Source organism: Oncorhynchus gorbuscha, linkage group LG10 (assembly GCF_021184085.1).
Source record: "Oncorhynchus gorbuscha isolate QuinsamMale2020 ecotype Even-year linkage group LG10, OgorEven_v1.0, whole genome shotgun sequence".
NCBI classification, from domain to species: Eukaryota; Metazoa; Chordata; class Actinopteri; order Salmoniformes; family Salmonidae; genus Oncorhynchus; species Oncorhynchus gorbuscha.
Window position 1 is genome coordinate 58,099,262 of NC_060182.1, and position 22,530 is coordinate 58,121,791.

The following is a 22,530-nucleotide window of genomic DNA, read 5'->3' on the forward strand; positions in this document are numbered from 1 at the left end:
GACTCTGGATGGGAGCTTTTAATCCCTTAAACAGATGGGATGCTGTTACTAGATAACTGCTGTTATGTCTCAGAGGGCGAGGCAGGGTCATTGGTTCATTAGTTTAACTTATGTTCATGGTCTTTTGCTTTGTAAATCATTCAATCTAATGTAATTTTTAATACTTTGAATATCTGATTCCTCTTTCCATGCAGGATTATAACCCCCCAAAAATAAGTAAATATATACACACAAAAGTGAAAGATTTGTTGTGAAATAAATGGGGTTTCTTATATAAATCATGAGGACTAGTCCCTGGCCGAGCTTTGTAATCCTCTGGGACAGAGCTAACATGAATGCAAGCAATGAATACTGTATGTGAAATAATGAACGTTGAATATTAAAGGGGCAATCTGTGATTGCGACATACATTTTTTAACTTTTATATTTGTGATAAACACTGAGTGTACAAAACATTAAGAACACCTTCCTAATATTGACCCCCCTTCCCCCTCTCAAACCCGTGTGCCCCTATCTACCAGTGTACAGGCTTGCTGCTTCTCCAGAGCTTATCCAACCCCACTACGGTCCAAGAAAACCATGTTGGTCCCAAAGAACATCACCTCTGAAGTCACATGCTGCGTTGCAAAAGTAGGGAAAAGGGTAAGACAATGATTAGCTATTTCGGTATAGGAGTTGGGATTGATATCTTTAGCTACATAAAGCTTGATCATCTCACATGACAACATTCCTAGTATCAAATAACATCTAAACGTAAAAATTCAACTGTTGTACCCCATCAGAACCCAAAATATAAGCTTGTTTTACTCCATTGGTTGTAAACAAAGTAATTGTAAACAAACCCTTTATAGTCTCAATACATAGATATAACTATAATATTGATATCACGGATGGTCAGTCCTTGCATCCATTGCTCTGTCTATGAATTTGAGTGTTTACACTTCTCCAGCCCCATCCTTCAGCTGTTTACAAAAAAAAGTGGTGGGGTGTCCGCTTTGTTATTGTTTAAACTGCTGTTTGCCCCTTTAAGATGCAGTACTATCTCTTCATCTTTCTGTTTACCGGTGTGTTTTTAAATCTCGCGGCCTTGGTTGCGTTGGAGACTAGACCTGGCAGATGTAACTCAATAAGCATTGAGGGTAGCACATGAAAAGTCTGAGATTTAAAGGCTCTTTTCAGCTTATGGCGCAATCATGTCATGACTCATAAATATTCTTTACTCCACTCTTACAGTAATTGTATTCTAGGATTCAGAATGTTAATTGGCTTCTTTAATACATTTTCTACAGCCAATCAACAATCAGCCCAGACACAGCCAAGAAAGCAGTCCTATTTGCGCTTGTTACATCGAAGCAGTTTCTTAAAAGCATTTTTGAAGTCCTCATTGAAGCTGGTGTAGAGCAGGGGGTTGATGAGTGAGTTAACATATCCCAGCCATGTGAGGAAGTCCGACACCTGTGCTGAGGCATGAAACACCTGGATGCCCACCAGCAACTCTTTAACAAAGAAAGGCAGCCAGCATAGGGTAAAAGCCCCCAGGATGAGGCCCAGTGTGCGGGCAGCCTTCCTCTCTCTGGAGGCACAGATCTGGGTCCTCTCATCACAAGTCCCCCAGTTCCCCGCTACCTGGCTTGGGCCGGTGGGATCGTTGACTCTATTCAGCTCTGTGTTTAGCACGGGATCCGAGGTAGACAGCTCAGACGCACAGAGAGACGTTGGTGCGATGCGGCAGCTACTGAGGCATTTGTGGCTGCTAGCTCTCCTCTTACACAGGCTCCCAGAGGAGCTCCGTTTGTGGTACAAGGTCCGGGCAGCAATGAAGATCCTGTAGTAGAGGATGAGAATGAGGGCCATGGGGATGTAGAAGGCCCCGAAGGTGGAGTAGATGGTGTAGCCAATGTGGTCATGCTCGATGATACACTTGGTGTAGTTACCGAAGTTGTCATCCCCTCTGTGCCTCCAGAACGGAGGCGGCACTGGGATGAGGATGGAGATGGTCCACACGATGGTGACCATGATGGCAGCGCGGCGCGGGGATCTCTTGCAGGCGTACTCCAGGGTGTTGGTGATGGCCCACTGGTGGTCCAGGGCGATGGCACATAGATGCAGGATGGAGCAGGTGCAGCAGATTTACATTTACATTTAAGTCATTTAGCAGACGCTCTTATCCAGAGCGACTTAGAAATTGGTGCATTCACCTTATGACATCCAGTGGAACAGTCACTTTACAATAGTGCATCTAAATCTTAAAGGGGGGGTGAGAAGGATTACTTATCCTATCCTAGGTATTCCTTAAAGAGGTGGGGTTTCAGGTGTCTCCGGAAGGTGGTGATTGACTCCGCTGTCCTGGCGTCGTGAGGGAGTTTGTTCCACCATTGGGGGGCCAGAGCAGCGAACAGTTTTGACTGGGCTGAGCGGGAACTGTACTTCCTCAGTGGTAGGGAGGCGAGCAGGCCAGAGGTGGATGAACGCAGTGCCCTTGTTTGGGTGTAGGGCTTGATCAGAGCCTGGAGGTACTGAGGTGCCGTTCCCCTCACAGCTCCGTAGGCAAGCACCATGGTCTTGTAGCGGATGCGAGCTTCAACTGGAAGCCAGTGGAGAGAGCGGAGGAGCGGGGTGACGTGAGAGAACTTGGGAAGGTTGAACACCAGACGGGCTGCGGCGTTCTGGATGAGTTGTAGGGGTTTAATGGCACAGGCAGGGAGCCCAGCCAACAGCGAGTTGCAGTAATCCAGACGGGAGATGACAAGTGCCTGGATTAGGACCTGCGCCGCTCGGATGTCGTCGACCTTCTTTCAAAATGGTTGACGAAGTCATCTGCAGAGAGGGAGGAGGGAGGGGGAGGGGGAGGAGGATTCAGGAGGGAGGAGAAGGTGGCAAAGAGCTTCCTAGGGTTAGAGGCAGATGCTTGGAATTTAGAGTGGTAGAAAGTGGCTTTAGCAGCAGAGACAGAGGAGGAAAATGTAGAGAGGAGGGAGTGAAAGGATGCCAGGTCCGCAGGGAGGCGAGTTTTCCTCCATTTCCGCTCGGCTGCCCGGAGCCCTGTTCTGTGAGCTCGCAATGAGTCGTCGAGCCACGGAGCGGGAGGGGAGGACCGAGCCGGCCTGGAGGATAGGGGACATAGAGAGTCAAAGGATGCAGAAAGGGAGGAGAGGAGGGTTGAGGAGGCAGAATCAGGAGATAGGTTGGAGAAGGTTTGAGCAGAGGGAAGAGATGATAGGATGGAAGAGGAGAGAGTAGCGGGGGAGAGAGCGAAGGTTGGGACGGCGCGATACCATCCGAGTAGGGGCAGTGTGGGAGGTGTTGGATGAGAGCGAGAGGGAAAAGGATACAAGGTAGTGGTCGGAGACTTGGAGGGGAGTTGCAATGAGGTTAGTGGAAGAACAGCATCTAGTAAAGATGAGGTCGAGCGTATTGCCTGCCTTGTGAGTAGGGGGGAAGGTGAGAGGGTGAGGTCAAAAGAGGAGAGGAGTGGAAAGAAGGAGGCAGAGAGGAATGAGTCAAAGGTAGACGTGGGGAGGTTAAAGTCGCCCAGAACTGTGAGAGGTGAGCCGTCCTCAGGAAAGGAGCTTATCAAGGCATCAAGCTCATTGATGAACTCTCCGAGGGAACCTGGAGGGCGATAAATGATAAGGATGTTAAGCTTGAAAGGGCTGGTAACTGTGACAGCATGGAATTCAAAGGAGGCGATAGACAGATGGGTAAGGGGAGAAAGAGAGAATGACCACTTGGGAGAGATGAGGATCCCGGTGCCACCACCCCGCTGACCAGAAGCTCTCGGAGTGTGCGAGAACACGTGGGCGGACGAAGAGAGAGCAGTAGGAGTAGCAGTGTTGTCTGTGGTGATCCATGTTTCCGTCAGTGCCAAGAAGTCGAGGGACTGGAGGGAGGCATAGGCTGAGATGAACTCTGCCTTGTTGGCCGCAGATCGGCAGTTCCAGAGGCTACCGGAGACCTGGAACTCCACGTGGGTCGTGCGCGCTGGGACCACCAGATTAGGGTGGCCGCGGCCACGCGGTGTGGAGCGTTTGTATGGTCTGTGCAGAGAGGAGAGAACAGGGATAGACAGACACATAGTTGACAGGCTACAGAAGAGGCTACGCTAATGCAAAGGAGATTGGAATGACAAGTGGACTACACGTCTCGAATGTTCAGAAAGTTAAGCTTACGTAGCAAGAATCTTATTGACTAAAATGATTAAAATGATACAGTACTGCTGAAGTAGGCTAGCTGGCAGTGGCTGCGTTGTTGACTTTGTAGGCTAGCTGGCAGTGGCTGCGTTGTTGACACTACACTAATCAAGTCGTTCCGTTGAGTGTAATAGTTTCTACAGTGCTGCTATTCGGGGGCTAGCTGGCTAGCTAGCAGTGTTGATTACGTTACGTTGCGTTAAAAGAACGACAATAGCTGGCTAGCTAACCAAGAAAATCGCTCTAGACTACACAATTATCTTTGATACAAAGACGGCTATGTAGCTAGCTACGATCAAACAAATCAAACCGTTGTACTGTAATGAAATGAAATGAAAATGTGATACTATCTGTGAATGCGACCGGGTAAATGTATTCAGAAGACGTTGGCTAGCTGTTGGCTAGCTAGCAGAGTCTCCTACATTAAGGACGACAAATAGCTGGCTAGCTAAACTCGGTAAGTAAGATAATCACTCTAAGACTACACACTCTAAACTACACAATTATCTTGGATACGAAGACAGCAAAGACAGCTATGTAGCTAGTAGATCATGTCCGCGCTCAGCCACGCCTCACAGACTACATATCCCAACATCCACCTCTTTGTGGCGATGTAGAGGACGCTTAGGGGCTTAAGCTCTAAAACTATCCATCATATATTCCTCTTTCTCTCATTAGGATACATTTGGCTGTCCCTAGTCCAATGCAGATCCTTTTCTCTCTCTTACTTCCATGCTTTCCCTTATTTGGAGCCAACTGTGAAGGGGAAAAATATATATATTTGGGGTTTATTATTTATTATTATTTTTTGTGTGACAAAGGACAAAGGGTTAAATACACAACATGTAATTGATGGAATTGGAAGATGGAAGACAAGACAAAACCAATGGAAAATTAAAAGTGGATCGGCGATGGATAGAAGGTCGGTGACTTCGACCGCCGAACGCCGCCCGAACAAGGAGAGGGACCAGGTGGAAGTCATGACAGGTTTCTTGTGCATGTGCCACTTTCCCTTTCAAATAAAGAATTTATATCTGCCCTGTGCAATCAGTGTTCTTCAAATAATTGAATGGTGTCATAACTATGTAATTTCAGCTAGTAGCTCTTCAAGTTGAACCACTTTGTTGAGTAGAAATACCTGCCATTACATAGTGTGGCTTACATTATTGCTTTTCAACTACTTGGTCAAGGCAGCAGCTGAGCTTCGAGTTCGATTTTAGTTTTGGAAGTCAATCCAAGCCGCTCTGTGGCATAACATCAATGGTCATACTGTGCCCCATACTCTGCAAACATTGTGTCCACAAGTGACTGACATGACTCATGCTAAAAAGATTGGTCATACAAGGTCATCACCCTTCATCACTTTGTCTACTGCTGAAACATACACATGCAGTTCACTCAGTCACTCCCGTTGATATATATTAAATATTTGTGCTGGGTGTTACTTGACTTTTCCTAAATGATTTTTTATTTGCACACATTGGATATACAGTTGTTAGGACATTAACTTAAAGTTCACATTTGTGGCATGCATGCCTTCTATTCTAGACATCACAGCACCTGCACCACCTGTGCCATGGAGAAAGCTTGGGATCGTCTTGTTTGAGTTGGTCCTGATATTTCTCATTAAACTCAAGAACCTATATTGTAGAGGTTATTACTTACCATTTTTGCTTCTGGCAATGGCATAATGCATCCAAAGATTAAATGAAGAAGATGAAGGAGCAAAACAAAAGCACAAAAACGGGAGCTGATTCCTAACAACATTTTTAAAAATAAGCTACATATAAATATAATATTTTATAATATGATAGTGGCATATAATCTCAGTATGATCAAATGAAACTATAAGGGGTAAACAAAAAATCCTTATCTAGTATGGTATGCTACCAAATTGGGCAATATAAGTCAGGCTACCAATGTGGGCACATAGCCTACCTTCTGAATTGTTCAATCTTCGTGTATCCATTTCAACAAATGTGTGTTGGTGATGGGACTCTCAAATATGTCTGAAGTCGGCAGTATTAGTCGCTAGTGCGTCCGCACCCCGAGATATTCCTCATCTCAGGAGTAAGGACAGGTCAGTCCATCCATCACTTCAGAGGAATGCACGAAATCGCAAGTGCAGGAGTTTGACACTGTCCAACTGCCGCGGGCGCGCCAATGAGGGAGCATTTTTTCCCGAACGGAGTAACGGTAGGGCTCTCTGTCTCCTGGAGTACAAAATGTGACATTAGGCTACTCCATAGCGTGAGATGCTAGCAACATAGTCACGTTTGTGCGTTGGCGATGGATGGAACTTTCCCGCCATGCCATAAAAGTACGTGCATAATATAGTAATAGCATTTGTGTTTATTTGCGCAACACATGCAGTATGCATGACATTACTACTAATGAACATCAACTTCATGCAGATGAGCATCAATGATCACCCATTGGATATCGGCTATTGTCAGTGTTATAGTCAAAACAAGGGTTCCCAAACCTTTCCCCCCAGGGCCCCTTTTTTTTACATTTGAGAAATTCACATTCACAAAAGAACCAATTGGGGAGAAAAGGGGATAAAAAAAAAATTAAAAATGAAGATTACCCAAGTCCAATTTCTTTGACTCCTTGACTTGAGAAGGTCTTAACTCAGCTTCTGAATGTCATGGAAATCAAGATATTCCCCTGTGCATAAGAATCATGTCTTCCTCTGGCATTTTACAGCGTGTTTAGCCTAAAGCATCTCGGATGTATGCAGCGTTTAAGATCGGTATAAACAATCTCAAACAATCTCTACAAAATCTCTATATTAAAATATACATCTTTAATTGAACCCCTCAAATCAATGAAGATCCCACCCCCTCGGTTGGGAATCCCTGAGTCAGAGAATCTACCCCTACAATATGCAGGTCATCCCAACCAATGCCCAAAATAATGTTGCTGAGTAAGGTAGCTGTCTGAGTCCAGTACACTATTGTATAAGTGTATAATGTAGCTCTTTTCCCATCTGTCACTGACCCAAATGGCATCCCTGAACTCATGCTTGCCAACATTCAGGCTCTTTCTTGATGCTTAATGTTCCATAATAGCTAGGAGACATAATCGGATACATTCTCTGATCCCTGAAAAGTGTGAGTTTCCAAAACATTTTCCCCTTAGTCAGCAGTTCATGGGCATGTTGGAAAGGATAGTGGTTCCAGTCCCAGATGGTATCCTTGATCTAGGGTACTTAGTCTGAATTTCCTCAGTAAGCATCCTGCTGCATAAATGAATATGGAGACCAGTAATGAGATATAAATTGTCCATGGATGAGTAGCCTACTTGTGTGGCTACTAATCCTACTTGTCTTTGCAATGTGGGTCTTAAGAGGATATTTGATGAATACAAATTATTTGCCCCCTTGATTAATAAGAGCAAAAAAGACTGCATAAAATAAATAATGCAAAATACATTGTATGCAAACAAAGGGGAAATTATATTATACTAACACAATTGCTCTAAGAAATACTTTAGATTTCTTAGAAAGCTTTCGACTAGATGTTGGAACATTGCTTCCATTCAGACACAATTTTTATGAATTATCTTTGAAAGACAGGGGCCTGAGCTTAGTCACACTTTTATAGTAATTCTGTCACGCCTTGGTCATTGTATTTTGTGTTTTTGGTATATGTTTGGGTAAGCCAGGGTGTGACATGGGTTTATATGTTGTGTTTCGTATTGGGGTTTGTAGTAATTGGGATTGTGTATGATTAGGGGTGTGTCTAGTTAGGCTTGGCTGCCTGGGGCAATTCTCAATCAGAGTCAGGTGCTTGTCGTTGTCTCTGATTGAGAACCGTATTTAGACAGCCTGACTTTCGCGTTGTAATTTGTGGGTGTTTGTACCTGTCTCTGTTATGCAGGTGAATGAGGACCCAAAAGCGACTTGGCGAAAACAGAGTCTTTAATCCAGAAAGAAACTTTACAAAACAAAAAGCATAATACTACTCGTAAAGACGAGAATAGACAGGAGACTTGATCGAGAACTGCAGGTTGCCTCGGGAAGGCACTTGAACCTAGCAGACTCAGACACCTGCTCACCACGCAGCATCTGAGGGAAACACGACACGACAGGGCAAAACATAGACACAGCACGGTGAATCTTAGATGAGGATCCGACAGGGCAGGTACGGAAAACAAGGAGAGAAATAGGGACTCTAATCAGGGAAAAGGATCGGGAACAGGTGTGGGAAGACTAAATGATGATTAGGGGAATAGGAACAGCTGGGAGCAGGAACGGAACGATAGAGAGAAGAGAGAGCGAGAGAGTGAGAGAGGGAGGGGGAGAGAGAGGGATAAAAAGAGGGAAAGAACCTAATAAGACCAGCAGAGGGAAACGAACAGAAGGGAAAGCACAAGGACAAGACATGATAATTAATGACAAAACATGACAGTACCCCCCCACTCACCGAGCGCCTCCTGGCGCACTCGAGGAGGAATCCTGGCGGCAACGGAGGAAATCGTCAATGAGTGAACGGTCCAGCACGTCCCGAGACGGAACCCAACTCCTCTCCTCAGGACCGTAACCCTCCCAATCCACTAAGTATTGGTGACCCCGTCCCCGAGAACGCATGTCCATGATCTTATGTACCTTGTAAATAGGTGCGCTCTCGACAAGGACGGGAGGGGGAGGGAAGACGAACGGGGGTGCGAAGAAAGGGCTTGACACAGGAGACATGGAAGACAGGATGGACGCGACGAAGATGTCGCGGAAGAAGCAGTCGCACAGCGACAGGATTGACGACCTGGGAGACACGGAACGGACCAATGAACCGCGGAGTCAACTTACGAGAAGCTGTCGTAAGAGGAAGGTTGCGAGTGGAAAGCCACACTCTCTGGCCGCAACAATACCTTGGACTCTTAATCCTGCGTTTATTGGCGGCTCTCACAGTCTGTGCCCTGTAGCGGCAAAGTGCAGACCTCACCCTCCTCCAGGTGCGCTCACAACGTTGGACAAACGCTTGAGCGGAGGGAACGCTGGACTCGGCAAGCTGGGATGAGAACAGAGGAGGCTGGTAACCCAGACTACTCTGAAACGGAGATAACCCGGTAGCAGACGAAGGAAGCGAGTTGTGAGCGTATTCTGCCCAGGGGAGCTGTTCTGCCCAAGACGCAGGGTTTCTGAAAGAAAGGCTGCGTAGTATGCGACCAATCGTCTGATTGGCCCTCTCTGCTTGACCGTTAGACTGGGGATGAAACCCGGAAGAGAGACTGACGGACGCACCAATCAAACGACAGAACTCCCTCCAAAACTGTGACGTGAATTGCGGGCCTCTGTCTGAAACGGCGTCTAACGGGAGGCCATGAATTCTGAACACATTCTCGATAATGATTTGTGCCGTCTCCTTAGCGGAAGGAAGTTTAGCGAGGGGAATGAAATGTGCCGCCTTAGAGAACCTATCGACAACCGTAAGAATCACAGTCTTCCCCGCAGACAAAGGCAGACCGGTAATGAAGTCTAGGGCGATGTGAGACCATGGTCGAGAAGGAATGGGGAGCGGTCTGAGACGACCGGCAGGAGGAGAGTTACCCGACTTAGTCTGCGCGCAGTCCGAACAAGCAGCCACGAAACGGCGCGTGTCACGCTCCTGAGTCGGCCACCAAAAGCGCTGGCGAATAGACGCAAGAGTGCCTCGAACACCGGGATGACCAGCTAACTTGGCAGAGTGAGCCCACTGAAGAACAGCCAGACGAGTGGAAACAGGAACGAAAAGGAGGTTACTAGGACAAGCGCGCGGCGACGCAGTGTGCGTGAGTGCTTGCTTAACCTGTCTTTCAATTCCCCAGACTGTCAACCCGACAACACGCCCATAAGGAAGAATCCCCTCGGGATCAGTAGAAGCCACAGAAGAACTAAACAGACGGGATAAGGCATCAGGCTTGGTGTTCTTGCTACCCGGACGGTAAGAAATCACAAACTCGAAACGAGCGAAAAACAACGCCCAACGAGCTTGACGGGCATTAAGTCGTTTGGCAGAACGGATGTACTCAAGGTTCTTATGGTCTGTCCAAACGACAAAAGGAACGGTCGCCCCCTCCAACCACTGTCGCCATTCGCCTAGGGCTAAGCGGATGGCGAGCAGTTCACGGTTACCCACATCATAGTTGCGCTCAGATGGCGACAGGCGATGAGAAAAATAAGCGCAAGGATGAACCCTATCGTCAGACTGGAAGCGCTGGGATAGAATGGCTCCCACGCCTACCTCTGAAGCGCCAACCTCGACAATGAATTGTCTAGTGACGTCAGGAGTAACGAGGATAGGAGCGGACGTAAAACGTTCTTTTAGAAGATCAAAAGCTCCCTGGGCGGAACCGGACCACTTAAAACACGTCTTGACAGAAGTAAGAGCTGTGAGAGGGGCAGCAACTTGACCGAAATTACGAATGAAACGCCGATAGAAATTAGCGAAACCTAAAAAGCGCTGCAACTCGACACGTGACCTTGGAACGGGCCAATCACTGACAGCTTGGACCTTAGCGGAATCCATCTGAATGCCTTCAGCGGAAATAACGGAACCGAGAAAAGTAACGGAGGAGACATGAAAAGAGCACTTCTCAGCCTTTACGTAGAGACAATTCTCTAAAAGGCGCTGTAGAACACGTCGAACGTGCTGAACATGAATCTCGAGTGACGGTGAAAAAATCAGGATATCGTCAAGATAGACAAAAACAAAGATGTTCAGCATGTCTCTCAGAACATCATTAACTAATGCCTGAAAAACAGCTGGCGCATTGGCGAGACCAAACGGCAGAACCCGGTACTCAAAATGCCCTAACGGAGTGTTAAACGCCGTTTTCCACTCGTCCCCCTCTCTGATGCGCACGAGATGGTAAGCGTTACGAAGGTCCAACTTAGTAAAGCACCTGGCTCCCTGCAGAATCTCGAAGGCTGATGACATAAGGGAAGCGGATAACGATTCTTAACCGTTATGTCATTCAGCCCTCGATAATCCACGCAGGGGCGCAGAGTACCGTCCTTCTTCTTAACAAAAAAGAACCCCGCCCCGGCCGGAGAGGAAGAAGGCACTATGGTACCGGCGTCAAGAGACACAGATAAATAATCCTCGAGAGCCTTACGTTCGGGAGCCGACAGAGAGTATAGTCTACCCCGAGGAGGAGTGGTCCCCGGAAGGAGATCAATACTAAATCAAATCAAATCAAATTTTATTTGTCACATACACATGGTTAGCAGATGTTAATGCGAGTGTAGCGAAATGCTTGTGCTTCTAGTTCCGACAATGCAGTGATAACCAACAAGTAATCTAACTAACAATTCCAAAAAAAAACTACTGTCTTATACACAGTGTAAGGGGATAAGGAACATGTACATAAGGATATATGAATGAGTGATGGTACAGAGCAGCATACAGTAGATGGTATCGAGTACAGTATATACATATGAGATGAGTGTGTAGACAAAGTAAACAAAGTGGCATAGTTAAAGTGGCTAGTGATACATGTGTTACATAAGGATGCAGTCGATGTTGTAGAGTACAGTATATACATATGCATATGAGATGAATAATGTAGGGTAAGTAACATTATATAAGGTAGCATTGTTTAAAGTGGCTAGTGATATATATATATATATATATATATATATATATATATATATATATATATATATTTACATCATTTCCATCAATTCCCATTATTAAAATGGCTGGAGTTGGGTCAGTGTCAATGACAGTGTGTTGGCAGCAGCCACTCAATGTTAGTGGTGGCTATTTAACAGTCTGATGGCCTTGAGATAGAAGCTGTTTTTCAGTCTCTCGGTCCCAGCTTTGATGCACCTGTACTGACCTCGCCTTCTGGATGATAGCGGGGTGAACAGGCAGTGGTTCGGGTGGTTGATGTCCTTGATGATCTTTATGGCCTTTCTGTAACAACGGGTGGTGTAGGTGTCCTGGAGGGCAGGTAGTTTGCCCCCGGTGATGCGTTGTGCAGTCCTCACTACCCTCTGGAGAGCCTTACGGTTGAGGGCGGAGCAGTTGCCGTACCAGGCGGTGATACAGCCCGCCAGGATGCTCTCGATTGTGCATCTGTAGAAGTTTGTGAGTGCTTTTGGTGACAAGCCGAATTTTTTCAGCCTCCTGAGGTTGAATAGGCGCTGCTGCGCCTTCTTCACGACGCTGTCAGTGTGAGTGGACCAATTCAGTTTGTCTGTGATGTGTATGCCGAGGAACTTAAAACTAGCTACCCTCTCCACTACTGTTCCATCGATGTGGATAGGGGGGTGTTCCCTCTGCTGTTTCCTGAAGTCCACAATCATCTCCTTAGTTTAGTTGACGTTGAGTGTGAGGTTATTTTCCTGACACCACACTCCAAGGGCCCTCACCTCCTCCCTGTAGGCCGTCTCGTCGTTGTTGGTAATCAAGCCTACCACTGTTGTGTCATCCGCAAACTTGATGATTGAGTTGGAGGCGTGCGTGGCCACGCAGTCGTGGGTGAACAGGGAGTACAGGAGAGGGCTCAGAACGCACCCTTGTGGGGCCCCCGTGTTGAGGATCAGCGGGGAGGAGATGTTGTTGCCTACCCTCACCACCTGGGGGCGGCCCGTCAGGAAGTCCAGTACCCAGTTGCACAGGGCGGGGTCGAGACCCAGGGTCTCGAGCTTGATGACGAGCTTGGAGGGTACTATGGTGTTGAATGCCGAGCTGTAGTCGATGAACAGCATTCTCACATAGGTATTCCTCTTGTCCAGGTGGGTTAGGGCAGTGTGCAGTGTGGTTGAGATTGCATCGTCTGTGGACCTATTTGGGCGGTAAGCAAATTGGAGTGGGTCTAGGGTGTCAGGTAGGGTGGAGGTGATATGGTCCTTGACTAGTCTCTCAAAGCACTTCATGATGACGGAAGTGAGTGCTACGGGCGGTAGTCGTTTAGCTCAGTTACCTTAGCTTTCTTGGGAACAGGAACAATGGTGGCCCTCTTGAAGCATGTGGGAACAGCAGACTGGTATAGGGATTGATTGAATATGTCCGTAAACACACCGGCCAGCTGGTCTGCGCATGCTCGGAGGGCGCGGCTGGGGATGCCGTCTGGGCCTGCAGCCTTGCGAGGGTTAACACGTTTAAATGTCTTACTCACCTCGGCTGCAGTGAAGGAGAGACCGCATGTTTCCGTTGCAGGCCGTGTCAGTGGCACTGTATTGTCCTCAAAGCGGGCAAAAAAGTTATTTAGTCTGCCTGGGAGCAAGACATCCTGGTCCGTGACTGGGCTGGATTTCATCTTGTAGTCCGTGATTGACTGTAGACCCTGCCACATGCCTCTTGTGTCTGAGCCATTGAATTGAGATTCCACTTTGTCTCTGTACTGACGCTTAGCTTGTTTAATAGCCTTACGGAGGGAATAGCTGCACTGTTTGTATTCAGTCATGTTGCCAGACACCTTGCCCTGATTAAAAGCAGTGGTTCGCGCTTTCAGTTTCACGCGAATGCTGCCATCAATCCACTCGTCCCCCTCTCTGATGCGCACGAGATGGTAAGCGTTACGAAGGTCCAACTTAGTAAAGCACCTGGCTCCCTGCAGAATCTCGAAGGCTGATGACATAAGGGGAAGCGGATAACGATTCTTAACCGTTATGTCATTCAGCCCTCGATAATCCACGCAGGGGCGCAGAGTACCGTCCTTCTTCTTAACAAAAAAGAACCCCGCCCCGGCCGGAGAGGAAGAAGGCACTATGGTACCGGCGTCAAGAGACACAGATAAATAATCCTCGAGAGCCTTACGTTCGGGAGCCGACAGAGAGTATAGTCTACCCCGAGGAGGAGTGGTCCCCGGAAGGAGATCAATACTAAATCAAATCAAATCAAATCAAATTTTATTTGTCACATACACATGGTTAGCAGATGTTAATGCGAGTGTAGCGAAATGCTTGTGCTTCTAGTTCCGACAATGCAGTGATAACCAACAAGTAATCTAACTAACAATTCCAAAAAAAAACTACTGTCTTATACACAGTGTAAGGGGATAAGGAACATGTACATAAGGATATATGAATGAGTGATGGTACAGAGCAGCATACAGTAGATGGTATCGAGTACAGTATATACATATGAGATGAGTGTGTAGACAAAGTAAACAAAGTGGCATAGTTAAAGTGGCTAGTGATACATGTGTTACATAAGGATGCAGTCGATGTTGTAGAGTACAGTATATACATATGCATATGAGATGAATAATGTAGGGTAAGTAACATTATATAAGGTAGCATTGTTTAAAGTGGCTAGTGATATATATATATATATATATATATATATATATATATATATATATATATTTACATCATTTCCATCAATTCCCATTATTAAAATGGCTGGAGTTGGGTCAGTGTCAATGACAGTGTGTTGGCAGCAGCCACTCAATGTTAGTGGTGGCTATTTAACAGTCTGATGGCCTTGAGATAGAAGCTGTTTTTCAGTCTCTCGGTCCCAGCTTTGATGCACCTGTACTGACCTCGCCTTCTGGATGATAGCGGGGTGAACAGGCAGTGGTTCGGGTGGTTGATGTCCTTGATGATCTTTATGGCCTTTCTGTAACAACGGGTGGTGTAGGTGTCCTGGAGGGCAGGACCGGTGAGGAGGAAGGGAGTTGGCTCGGGACCGACTGAAGACCGTGCGCAGATCATGATATTCCTCCGGCACTCCTGTCAAATCGCCAGGTTCCTCCTGAGAAGTGGGGACAGAAGAAATGGGAGGGATGGCAGACATTAAGCACTTCACATGACAAGATACGTTCCAGGATAGGATAGAATTACAAGACCAATTAATAGAAGGATTATGACATACTAGCCAGGGATGACCCAAAACAACAGGTGTGAAAGGTGAACGAAAAATCAAAAAAGAAATAGTCTCACTGTGGTTACCAGATACTGTGAGAGTTAAAGGTAGTGTCTCAAATCTGATACTGGGAAGATGACTACCATCTAAGGCAAACATGGGCGTAGGCTTGTCTAACGGTCTGAAAGGAATGTTATGTTTCCGAACCCATGCTTCGTCCATGAAACAACCCTCAGCCCCAGAGTCAATCAAGGCACTGCATGTAGCACCCGAACCGGTCCAGCGTAGATGGACCGACATAGTAGTACAGGATCTAGATGAAGAGACCTGAGTAGTAGCGCTCACCAGTAGCCCTCCGCTTACTGATGGGCTCTGGCCTCTTACTGGACATGAATTAACAAAATGTCCATCAAATCCGCAATAGAGGCACAGGCGGTTGGTGATCCTCCGTTCCCTCTCCTTAGTCGAGATGCGAATCCCTCCCAGCTGCATGGGCTCAGTCTCAGAGCCAGAGGAGGGAGATGGTTGCGATGCGGAGCAGGGAAACACCGTTGATGCGAGCTCTCTTCCACGAGCCTGGTGACGAAGATCTACCCGTCGTTCTATGCGGATGGCGAGAGCAATCAAAGAGTCCACACTGGAGGGAACCTCCCGAGAGAGAATCTCATCTTTGACCACTGTGTGGAGTCCCTCCAGAAAACGAGCGAGCAGCGCCGGCTCGTTCCAGTCACTAGAGGCAGCAAGAGTACGAAACTCTATAGAGTAATCCGTTATGGATCGATCACCTTGGCATAGGGAAGCCAGGGCCCTAGAAGCCTCCCCACCAAAAACTGAACGGTCAAAAACCCGAATCATCTCCTCTTTAAAGTTCTGGTAATTGTTAGAACAATCAGCCCTTGCCTCCCAGATAGCTGTGCCCCACTCTCGGGCCCGGCCAGTAAGGAGTGAAATGACGTAAGCAACCCGAGCTCTCTCTCTAGAGTATGTGTTGGGTTGGAGAGAGAACACAATCTCACACTGGGTGAGAAAGGAGCGGCACTCAGTGGGCTGCCCGGAATAGCAAGGTGGGTTATTAACCCTAGGTTCTGGAGGCTCGGCAGGCCAGGAAGTAACAGGTGGCACGAGACGAAGACTCTGGAACTGTCCAGAGAGGTCGGAAACCTGAGCGGCCAGGTTCTCCACGGCATGGCGAGCAGCAGACAATTCCTGCTCGTGTCTGCCGAGCATGGCTCCTTGGATCTCGACGGCAGTGTTACGAGCCTCTGTAGTCGCTGGGTCCATTCCTTGGTCGGATCCTTCTGTTATGCAGGTGAATGAGGACCCAAAAGCGACTTGGCGAAAACAGAGTCTTTAATCCAGAAAGAAACTTTACAAAACAAAAAGCATAATACTACTCGTAAAGACGAGAACAGACAGGAGACTTGATCGAGAACTGCAGGTTGCCTCGGGAAGGCACTTGAACCTAGCAGACTCAGACACCTGCTCACCACGCAGCATCTGAGGGAAACACGACACGACAGGGCAAAACATAGACACAGCACGGTGAATCTTAGATGAGGATCCGACAGGGCAGGTACGGAAAACAAGGAGAGAAATAGGGACTCTAATCAGGGAAAAGGATCGGGAACAGGTGTGGGAAGACTAAATGATGATTAGGGGAATAGGAACAGCTGGGAGCAGGAACGGAACGATAGAGAGAAGAGAGAGCGAGAGAGTGAGAGAGGGAGGGGGAGAGAGAGGGATAAAAAGAGGGAAAGAACCTAATAAGACCAGCAGAGGGAAACGAACAGAAGGGAAAGCACAAGGACAAGACATGATAATTAATGACAAAACATGACAGTCTCTGTGTAGTAGTCACCAGATAGGCTGTATTAGTTTCACGATTCGTTTGTTGTTTTCTTAGTTCAGTTATTTCATGTACCGCGATTATCTTCATTAAAGTCATGAGTAACCTACACGCTGCATTTCGGTCTGACTCTCTTCATTCAACAGACAAACTACGTTACAGAAACACCCACCACTCACAGACCGAGCAGTGTGTGAACTGGCAGGATCTAAAGGAGGACGTTATGGACAGCAGAAGCATGGAGTATACTACGTGGGAAGAAATCGACAGGTGGGCGGCCGACCCAGAGCGAGTGCAGGAGCCCGCCTGGGATTCCCTACAGCAATGCGAAGAGGGCTATAGACGTATGGAGTCGAAAAGGAAAGCACGGCTATACAGAGCGAAAACCGAAAGTAACGGGGGAGAGCGCAGAGAGAGAGTGGCTGAGTCAGGAGTCAGACCTGAGCCTACTCTCCCTGTTAATCGTGAAGAGCAGTTGCAGTGGGAGAGACTGCACCATTTGGAGATTTGGACATGGGAGGAGGAATTAGACTGAAAAGGACCCTGGGCGCAGCCGGGAGAATATCGCCGTCCCAAGGAGGAAATAGAAGCAGCTAAAGCGGAGAGGCGCAGGTATGAGGAGGCAGCACGGAGACGCGGTTGGAAACCGGAAAAACAGCCCAAACAAAATTATTGGGAGGGGGCTAGAAGGGAGAATAGTTATGCCAGGTAGGAGACCTGCGCATACTCCCTGTGCTCACCGTTGGGCTAGAGAGACCGGGCAGGCACCGTGTTATGCTATGGAGCGCACGGTGTTTCCAGTGCGGGTGCAGAGCCAGCTGCGGCACATACCAGCCCTTCCTATTGGCCGGACTAGAGTGGGCATCGAGCCAGGTAAGCTCGGGCAGGCTCGGTGCTCAAGAGCTCCAGTGCGCCTGCACAGTCCGGTCTATCCAGAGCCACCTCTACACACCAGTCCTCCGGTAGCAGCTCCCCGCACCAGGCTTCCTGTGCGTGTCCTCGCGCCAGTACCACCAGTTCCAGCACCACGCACCAGGCCTCCAGTGCGCCTCGCCTGTTCAGCGCAGCCAGCACTTTTCTCCTCTCCGGCGCTGTTGGAGTCTTCCGCCTGTTTAGCGCAGCCAGAGCTTTTCTCCTCTCCTGCGCTGCCGGAGTCTCCCGCCTGTTTAGCGCAGCCAGAGCTTTTCTCCTCTCCTGCGCTGCCGGAGTCTCCCGCCTGTTTAGTGCAGCCAGAGCCTTTCTCCTCTCCTGCGCTGCCGGAGTCACCTTTTCTGTCCAGCGCCGCCAGTGCTCCCAGTCTGCCCAGCGCCACCAGTGCTCCCAGTCTGCCCAGCGCCGCCAGTGCTCCCAGTCTGCCCAGCGCCGCCAGTGCTCCCAGTCTGCCCAGCGTCGCCAGTCTGCCAGGATCCGCCAGAAGTGCCAGTCTGCCAAGATCTTCTAGATCGGCCAGACAACCTGAATCATCCAGTTCCACAGCCAGCCAGGATTTACCGGAGCCTACTACCTGCCTGAGCTTCCTCTCAGTACTGAGCCTCCTCTCAGTACCGGGCTTCCCCTCAGTACCGGGCTGCTTCGGTCCCGGGCTTGCCCCTCTGTCCCGGGCTGCCCCTCTGTCCCGAGCTGCCCCTCTGTCCTGAGATGCCCCTCTGTCCTGAGCTGCCCCTCTGTCCCGAGCTGCCCCTCGGTCCCGAGCTGCCCCTCAGTTATGTGGGGATCAGGGTGAGGACTATTAGGCCATGGTCGGCGGAGAAGGTGGATTATCCCAGGACGCGAAGGGGAGGAACTAGGACATTAATGGAGTGGGGTCCACCTCCCGAGCCAGAACCGCCACCATGGACAGACGCCCACCCGGACCCTCCCTATGCTCTTGAGGTGCGTCCGGGAGTCTGCACCTTAGGGGGGGGGGGGTTTCTGTCACGCCTTGGTCATTGTATTTTGTGTTTTTGGTATATGTTTGGGTAAGCCAGGGTGTGACATGGGCTTATATGTTGTGTTTCGTATTGGGGTTTGTAGTAATTGGGATTGTGTATGATTAGGGGTGTGTCTAGTTAGGCTTGGCTGCCTGGGGCGATTCTCAATCAGAGTCAGGTGCTTGTCGTTGTCTCTGATTGAGAACCGTATTTAGACAGCCTGACTTTCGCGTTGTAATTTGTGGGTGTTTGTACCTGTCTCTGTGTAGTAGTCACCAGATAGGCTGTATTAGTTTCACGATTCGTTTGTTGTTTTCTTAGTTCAGTTATTTCATGTACCGCGATTATCTTCATTAAAGTCATGAGTAACCTACACGCTGCATTTCGGTCTGACTCTCTTCATTCAACAGACGAACGACGTTACAAATTCTTCTTAATTGAAACTCTTGAGCTGTCTGTTAAGAAGTTAAATATCAGCTCTTTATGACAGAATGTTAAAATTAAGGTTAAATAAATTGTTATTTTTGACACTATTCATAGAATGATCCAGTTCTATAAAGCACTGAATGAAAAGACGTATTGGCAAACTGACTGAATAGAGATCTGGACAAAGCTGTCTGCTTTCATGTCATAAACACTTACTAATTGTGATGCATGATGAACATTACAAAACCCTGTCTCTCTGCATCACCGTGCCGTGGTGAATCCTGCCCCTTCCGAAGGTATTCGCCAAGGCCTCTTTTATTGACTTCAGAGTAGGTTTCCAGGCCTTCGGCTGCATAGCGTGTCCATGTACTTGCACTTGCTCGATTGAGGCTGTCAGTGTGAGGGAAATAGCTAACCTCTCTAATTTTATACCACCTCCAGCCACAGAGTAGAGGGCTCAGGCGTGAAATATCATACATTCAACTGTTTCAACAGCCCTTGGCCTAAAATTCCATACTCATCGTTGTGGATGATGATGAGTAGAGTTGTGGTTAATTCAATTAAGGGAAGCATTTGGCACCTATATCAATCACAGCTATCACTCAGCTCAATGATAGTGTCTACTCCTGTTTCACCCCATTTGGGTCTGAATTAAATTAGTAATTAAATGCATGGATTATAATTTTTTCAGAAGTCATGGACAAGGAATGATCTATATCCTATAATTGTGGATGTTGGCACGACCATGCACATTTTATATAGCCTAACCAAGGTGTTACTTCAACTTTGTTGCTTGATAATGTTGTGATTTGAGAAGGACACAAAGAAGTCCCAATTTACAGGGACAGCAATGCTTAGATGAATTTGGTTTGGCTTTGTTCTGTCGAATACATGGGCCCCTACATCCCACATGTAATCCAGAAAGTCTAAGCATTGGTGTAGATGACACAGCATGCAGTTAGGAGGCCCATCATTCTGCTAGCACATTAAGAGCCACTTCAGATAAAGAAGAGAATATGCTTCTCTTGACAGGAACAGCCTGTTCTCCTGATGAAATCTAGTTTGAGTTATGTTCGTACCTCAACGTCAGGTGCCATTAATAGTGGATGGCAGTTGGCCATTACATCAACCATTACATTAACATCAAAGTTCCAAGACCTTTTCATTCGAAGGTCACCTAGGAAGAAATTTGTAGGTCAGTATGATTACCCAAGTACTCCCGGGACTGGCCATCAGCAAGGGTAAATGTTTGTTTCTGACATGGAGACAACAGCACTGCCTCTGTCTCCCAGACTTCCAAAGACTTTCTTGGATCGTTTGAGGAGGTACTGCCAGTATAAATCAGGAGAGGTTCTGTCATCTCTCAACTTTATATGCTGACTTGTAGGCAAAGCTCTTTGAATTGCTGGAGCTAAACTCTGATGTCCTTCGATCGCCTTTAGAGGTCTTCTTTTAAGAGTTGTAATGTAAATATCCCCACTGTGCCTCAGAAGGCAGCAGACATCTTGGGGTTGGCAATTCAATTCAATTCAATTCACATTATTATAATCTTATACACCAAAAATTAGTTCCTAGCCAAATAGCCTCATGACTCAATTATTTGTTTTATCAGCAAGGCTTTTAAACTTCTCAATATTGGCCTACGTTGGGTCCAGGCGTTCATTGAGTTTGTATTCACCTAGATCTCACCTATTTCCTCAATAAGTATGTTTGAAAGGAACAGAATTTCAAAGGAGTTTCACATTATGCACCACTGGAATGCATAAAATGTGATTGGACTAAGGTTTTGTGTAATGTATTCATCATGAAGCCATGTCATGAAACAGAATCAGTGGTTATGATCAGCCTCAGCTTTGTATGTGTTATGTAATTCCACCACTAAATTCATTTAGTGATGACTAGCCCAGACAAGAGCCCAAAATCATGTGGGCTGTAGTGACTTCCCACTGGGCACACACTGGTTGAATCAACGTTGTTTCCACATAATTTTGACGTTGAAACAATGTGCAATAGACTTTAAATTGACGTCTATAACCAGTGGGTTGAGACTGTAGTTAGACCTAACCCATAGTCCCATATAATTTAGAGGTAATTTGTATCACAGAAAGAAATCAAATATTAATGTCAATAATATGTTAATATGACTCAATACTTGGATCAATTTATGATGTGTCATGCCGCTTCAGGCCCAAATATGGCCTGGATGGTACAGTATCTTCGGGCTGTCCTTCAATGTACTTTCACAGTTTGTTATTTCATTTCATTTATTTATTTCATCTTTATTTAACCAGGTAGGCAATTTGAGAACACATTTACATTTACATTTAAGTCATTTAGCAGACGCTCTTATCCAGAGCGACTTACACGTTCTCATTTACAATTGCGACCTGGCCAAGATAAAGCAAAGCAGTTCGAAACATACAACAACACAGAGTTACACATGGAGTAAAACAAACATACAGTCAATAATACAGTAGAAAAATAAGTCTATATACAATGTGAGCAAGTGAGGTGAGATATGGGAGGTAAAGGCAAAAAAGGGCATGGTGGTGAAGTAAATACAATATAGCAAGTAAAACACTGGAATGGTTGATTTGCAGTGGAAGAATGTGCAAAGTAGAGATAGAAATAATGGGAGCAAAATAAATAAATAAATACAGTAGGGAAAGAGGTAGTTGTTTGGGCTAAATTATAGATGGGCTGTGTACAGCTGCAGTAATCTGTGAGCTGCTCTGACAGTTGGTGCTAATCTCGTGAGGGAGATTAGTGTTTCCAGTTTCAGAGATTTTTGTAGTTTGTTCCAGTCATCAGCAGCAGAGAACTGGAAGGAGAGGCGGCCAAAGGAAGAATTGGTTTTGGGGGTGACCAGAGATATACCTGCTGGAGCGAGTGTCACAGGTGGGTGCTGCTATGGTGACCAGCGAGCTGAGATAAGGGGGACTTTACCTAGCAGGGTCTTGTAGATGTATTATTCTTATTGATTGGTAGAAAAACTGTTAATGCATAGCACATACAGTACATTACTCAATTGGCCAAAAAGCTGGAGTAATGCATAGCACTCTCATGGACAATAGTTACCTTTAGTGTCTATTCATGAAGGTATCTTCTGTCTGGAAGAGTTTTGTTAAGAGTCCCTACGCGCATTCTGAGCATTAACACGCAACGCTTGCGGTGCCGTTTTGGAAACACAAGGAACATATCTTTCATATCACTGAGAAATATATATTTTAAACTAAAGGTTCAATTACTACACACCTTTATAGAGTTAGGGTTAGTTTTCCCACACTGCCATATCTCCATGTTACAGCGCTTGTTTACGGAAGACGGAGACGACCACCTGTGCTAATGACGTGCTTGAA

The 22,530-nt window shown here is 47.0% G+C and overlaps 1 protein-coding gene across 1 annotated transcript; it reads right to left on the reverse strand.

Moving 5' to 3' along the window:
* Nucleotides 1-59: 59 nt before the first annotated feature.
* LOC124046286 (5-hydroxytryptamine receptor 1E-like) lies at nt 60-2,246 on the reverse strand. Its single transcript, XM_046366472.1, has one exon. The coding sequence runs from the start codon at nt 2,014-2,016 to the stop codon at nt 1,330-1,332; it is 687 nt and encodes a 228-aa protein (XP_046222428.1). The 5' UTR covers nt 2,017-2,246; the 3' UTR covers nt 60-1,329.
* Nucleotides 2,247-22,530: the final 20,284 nt, after the last annotated feature.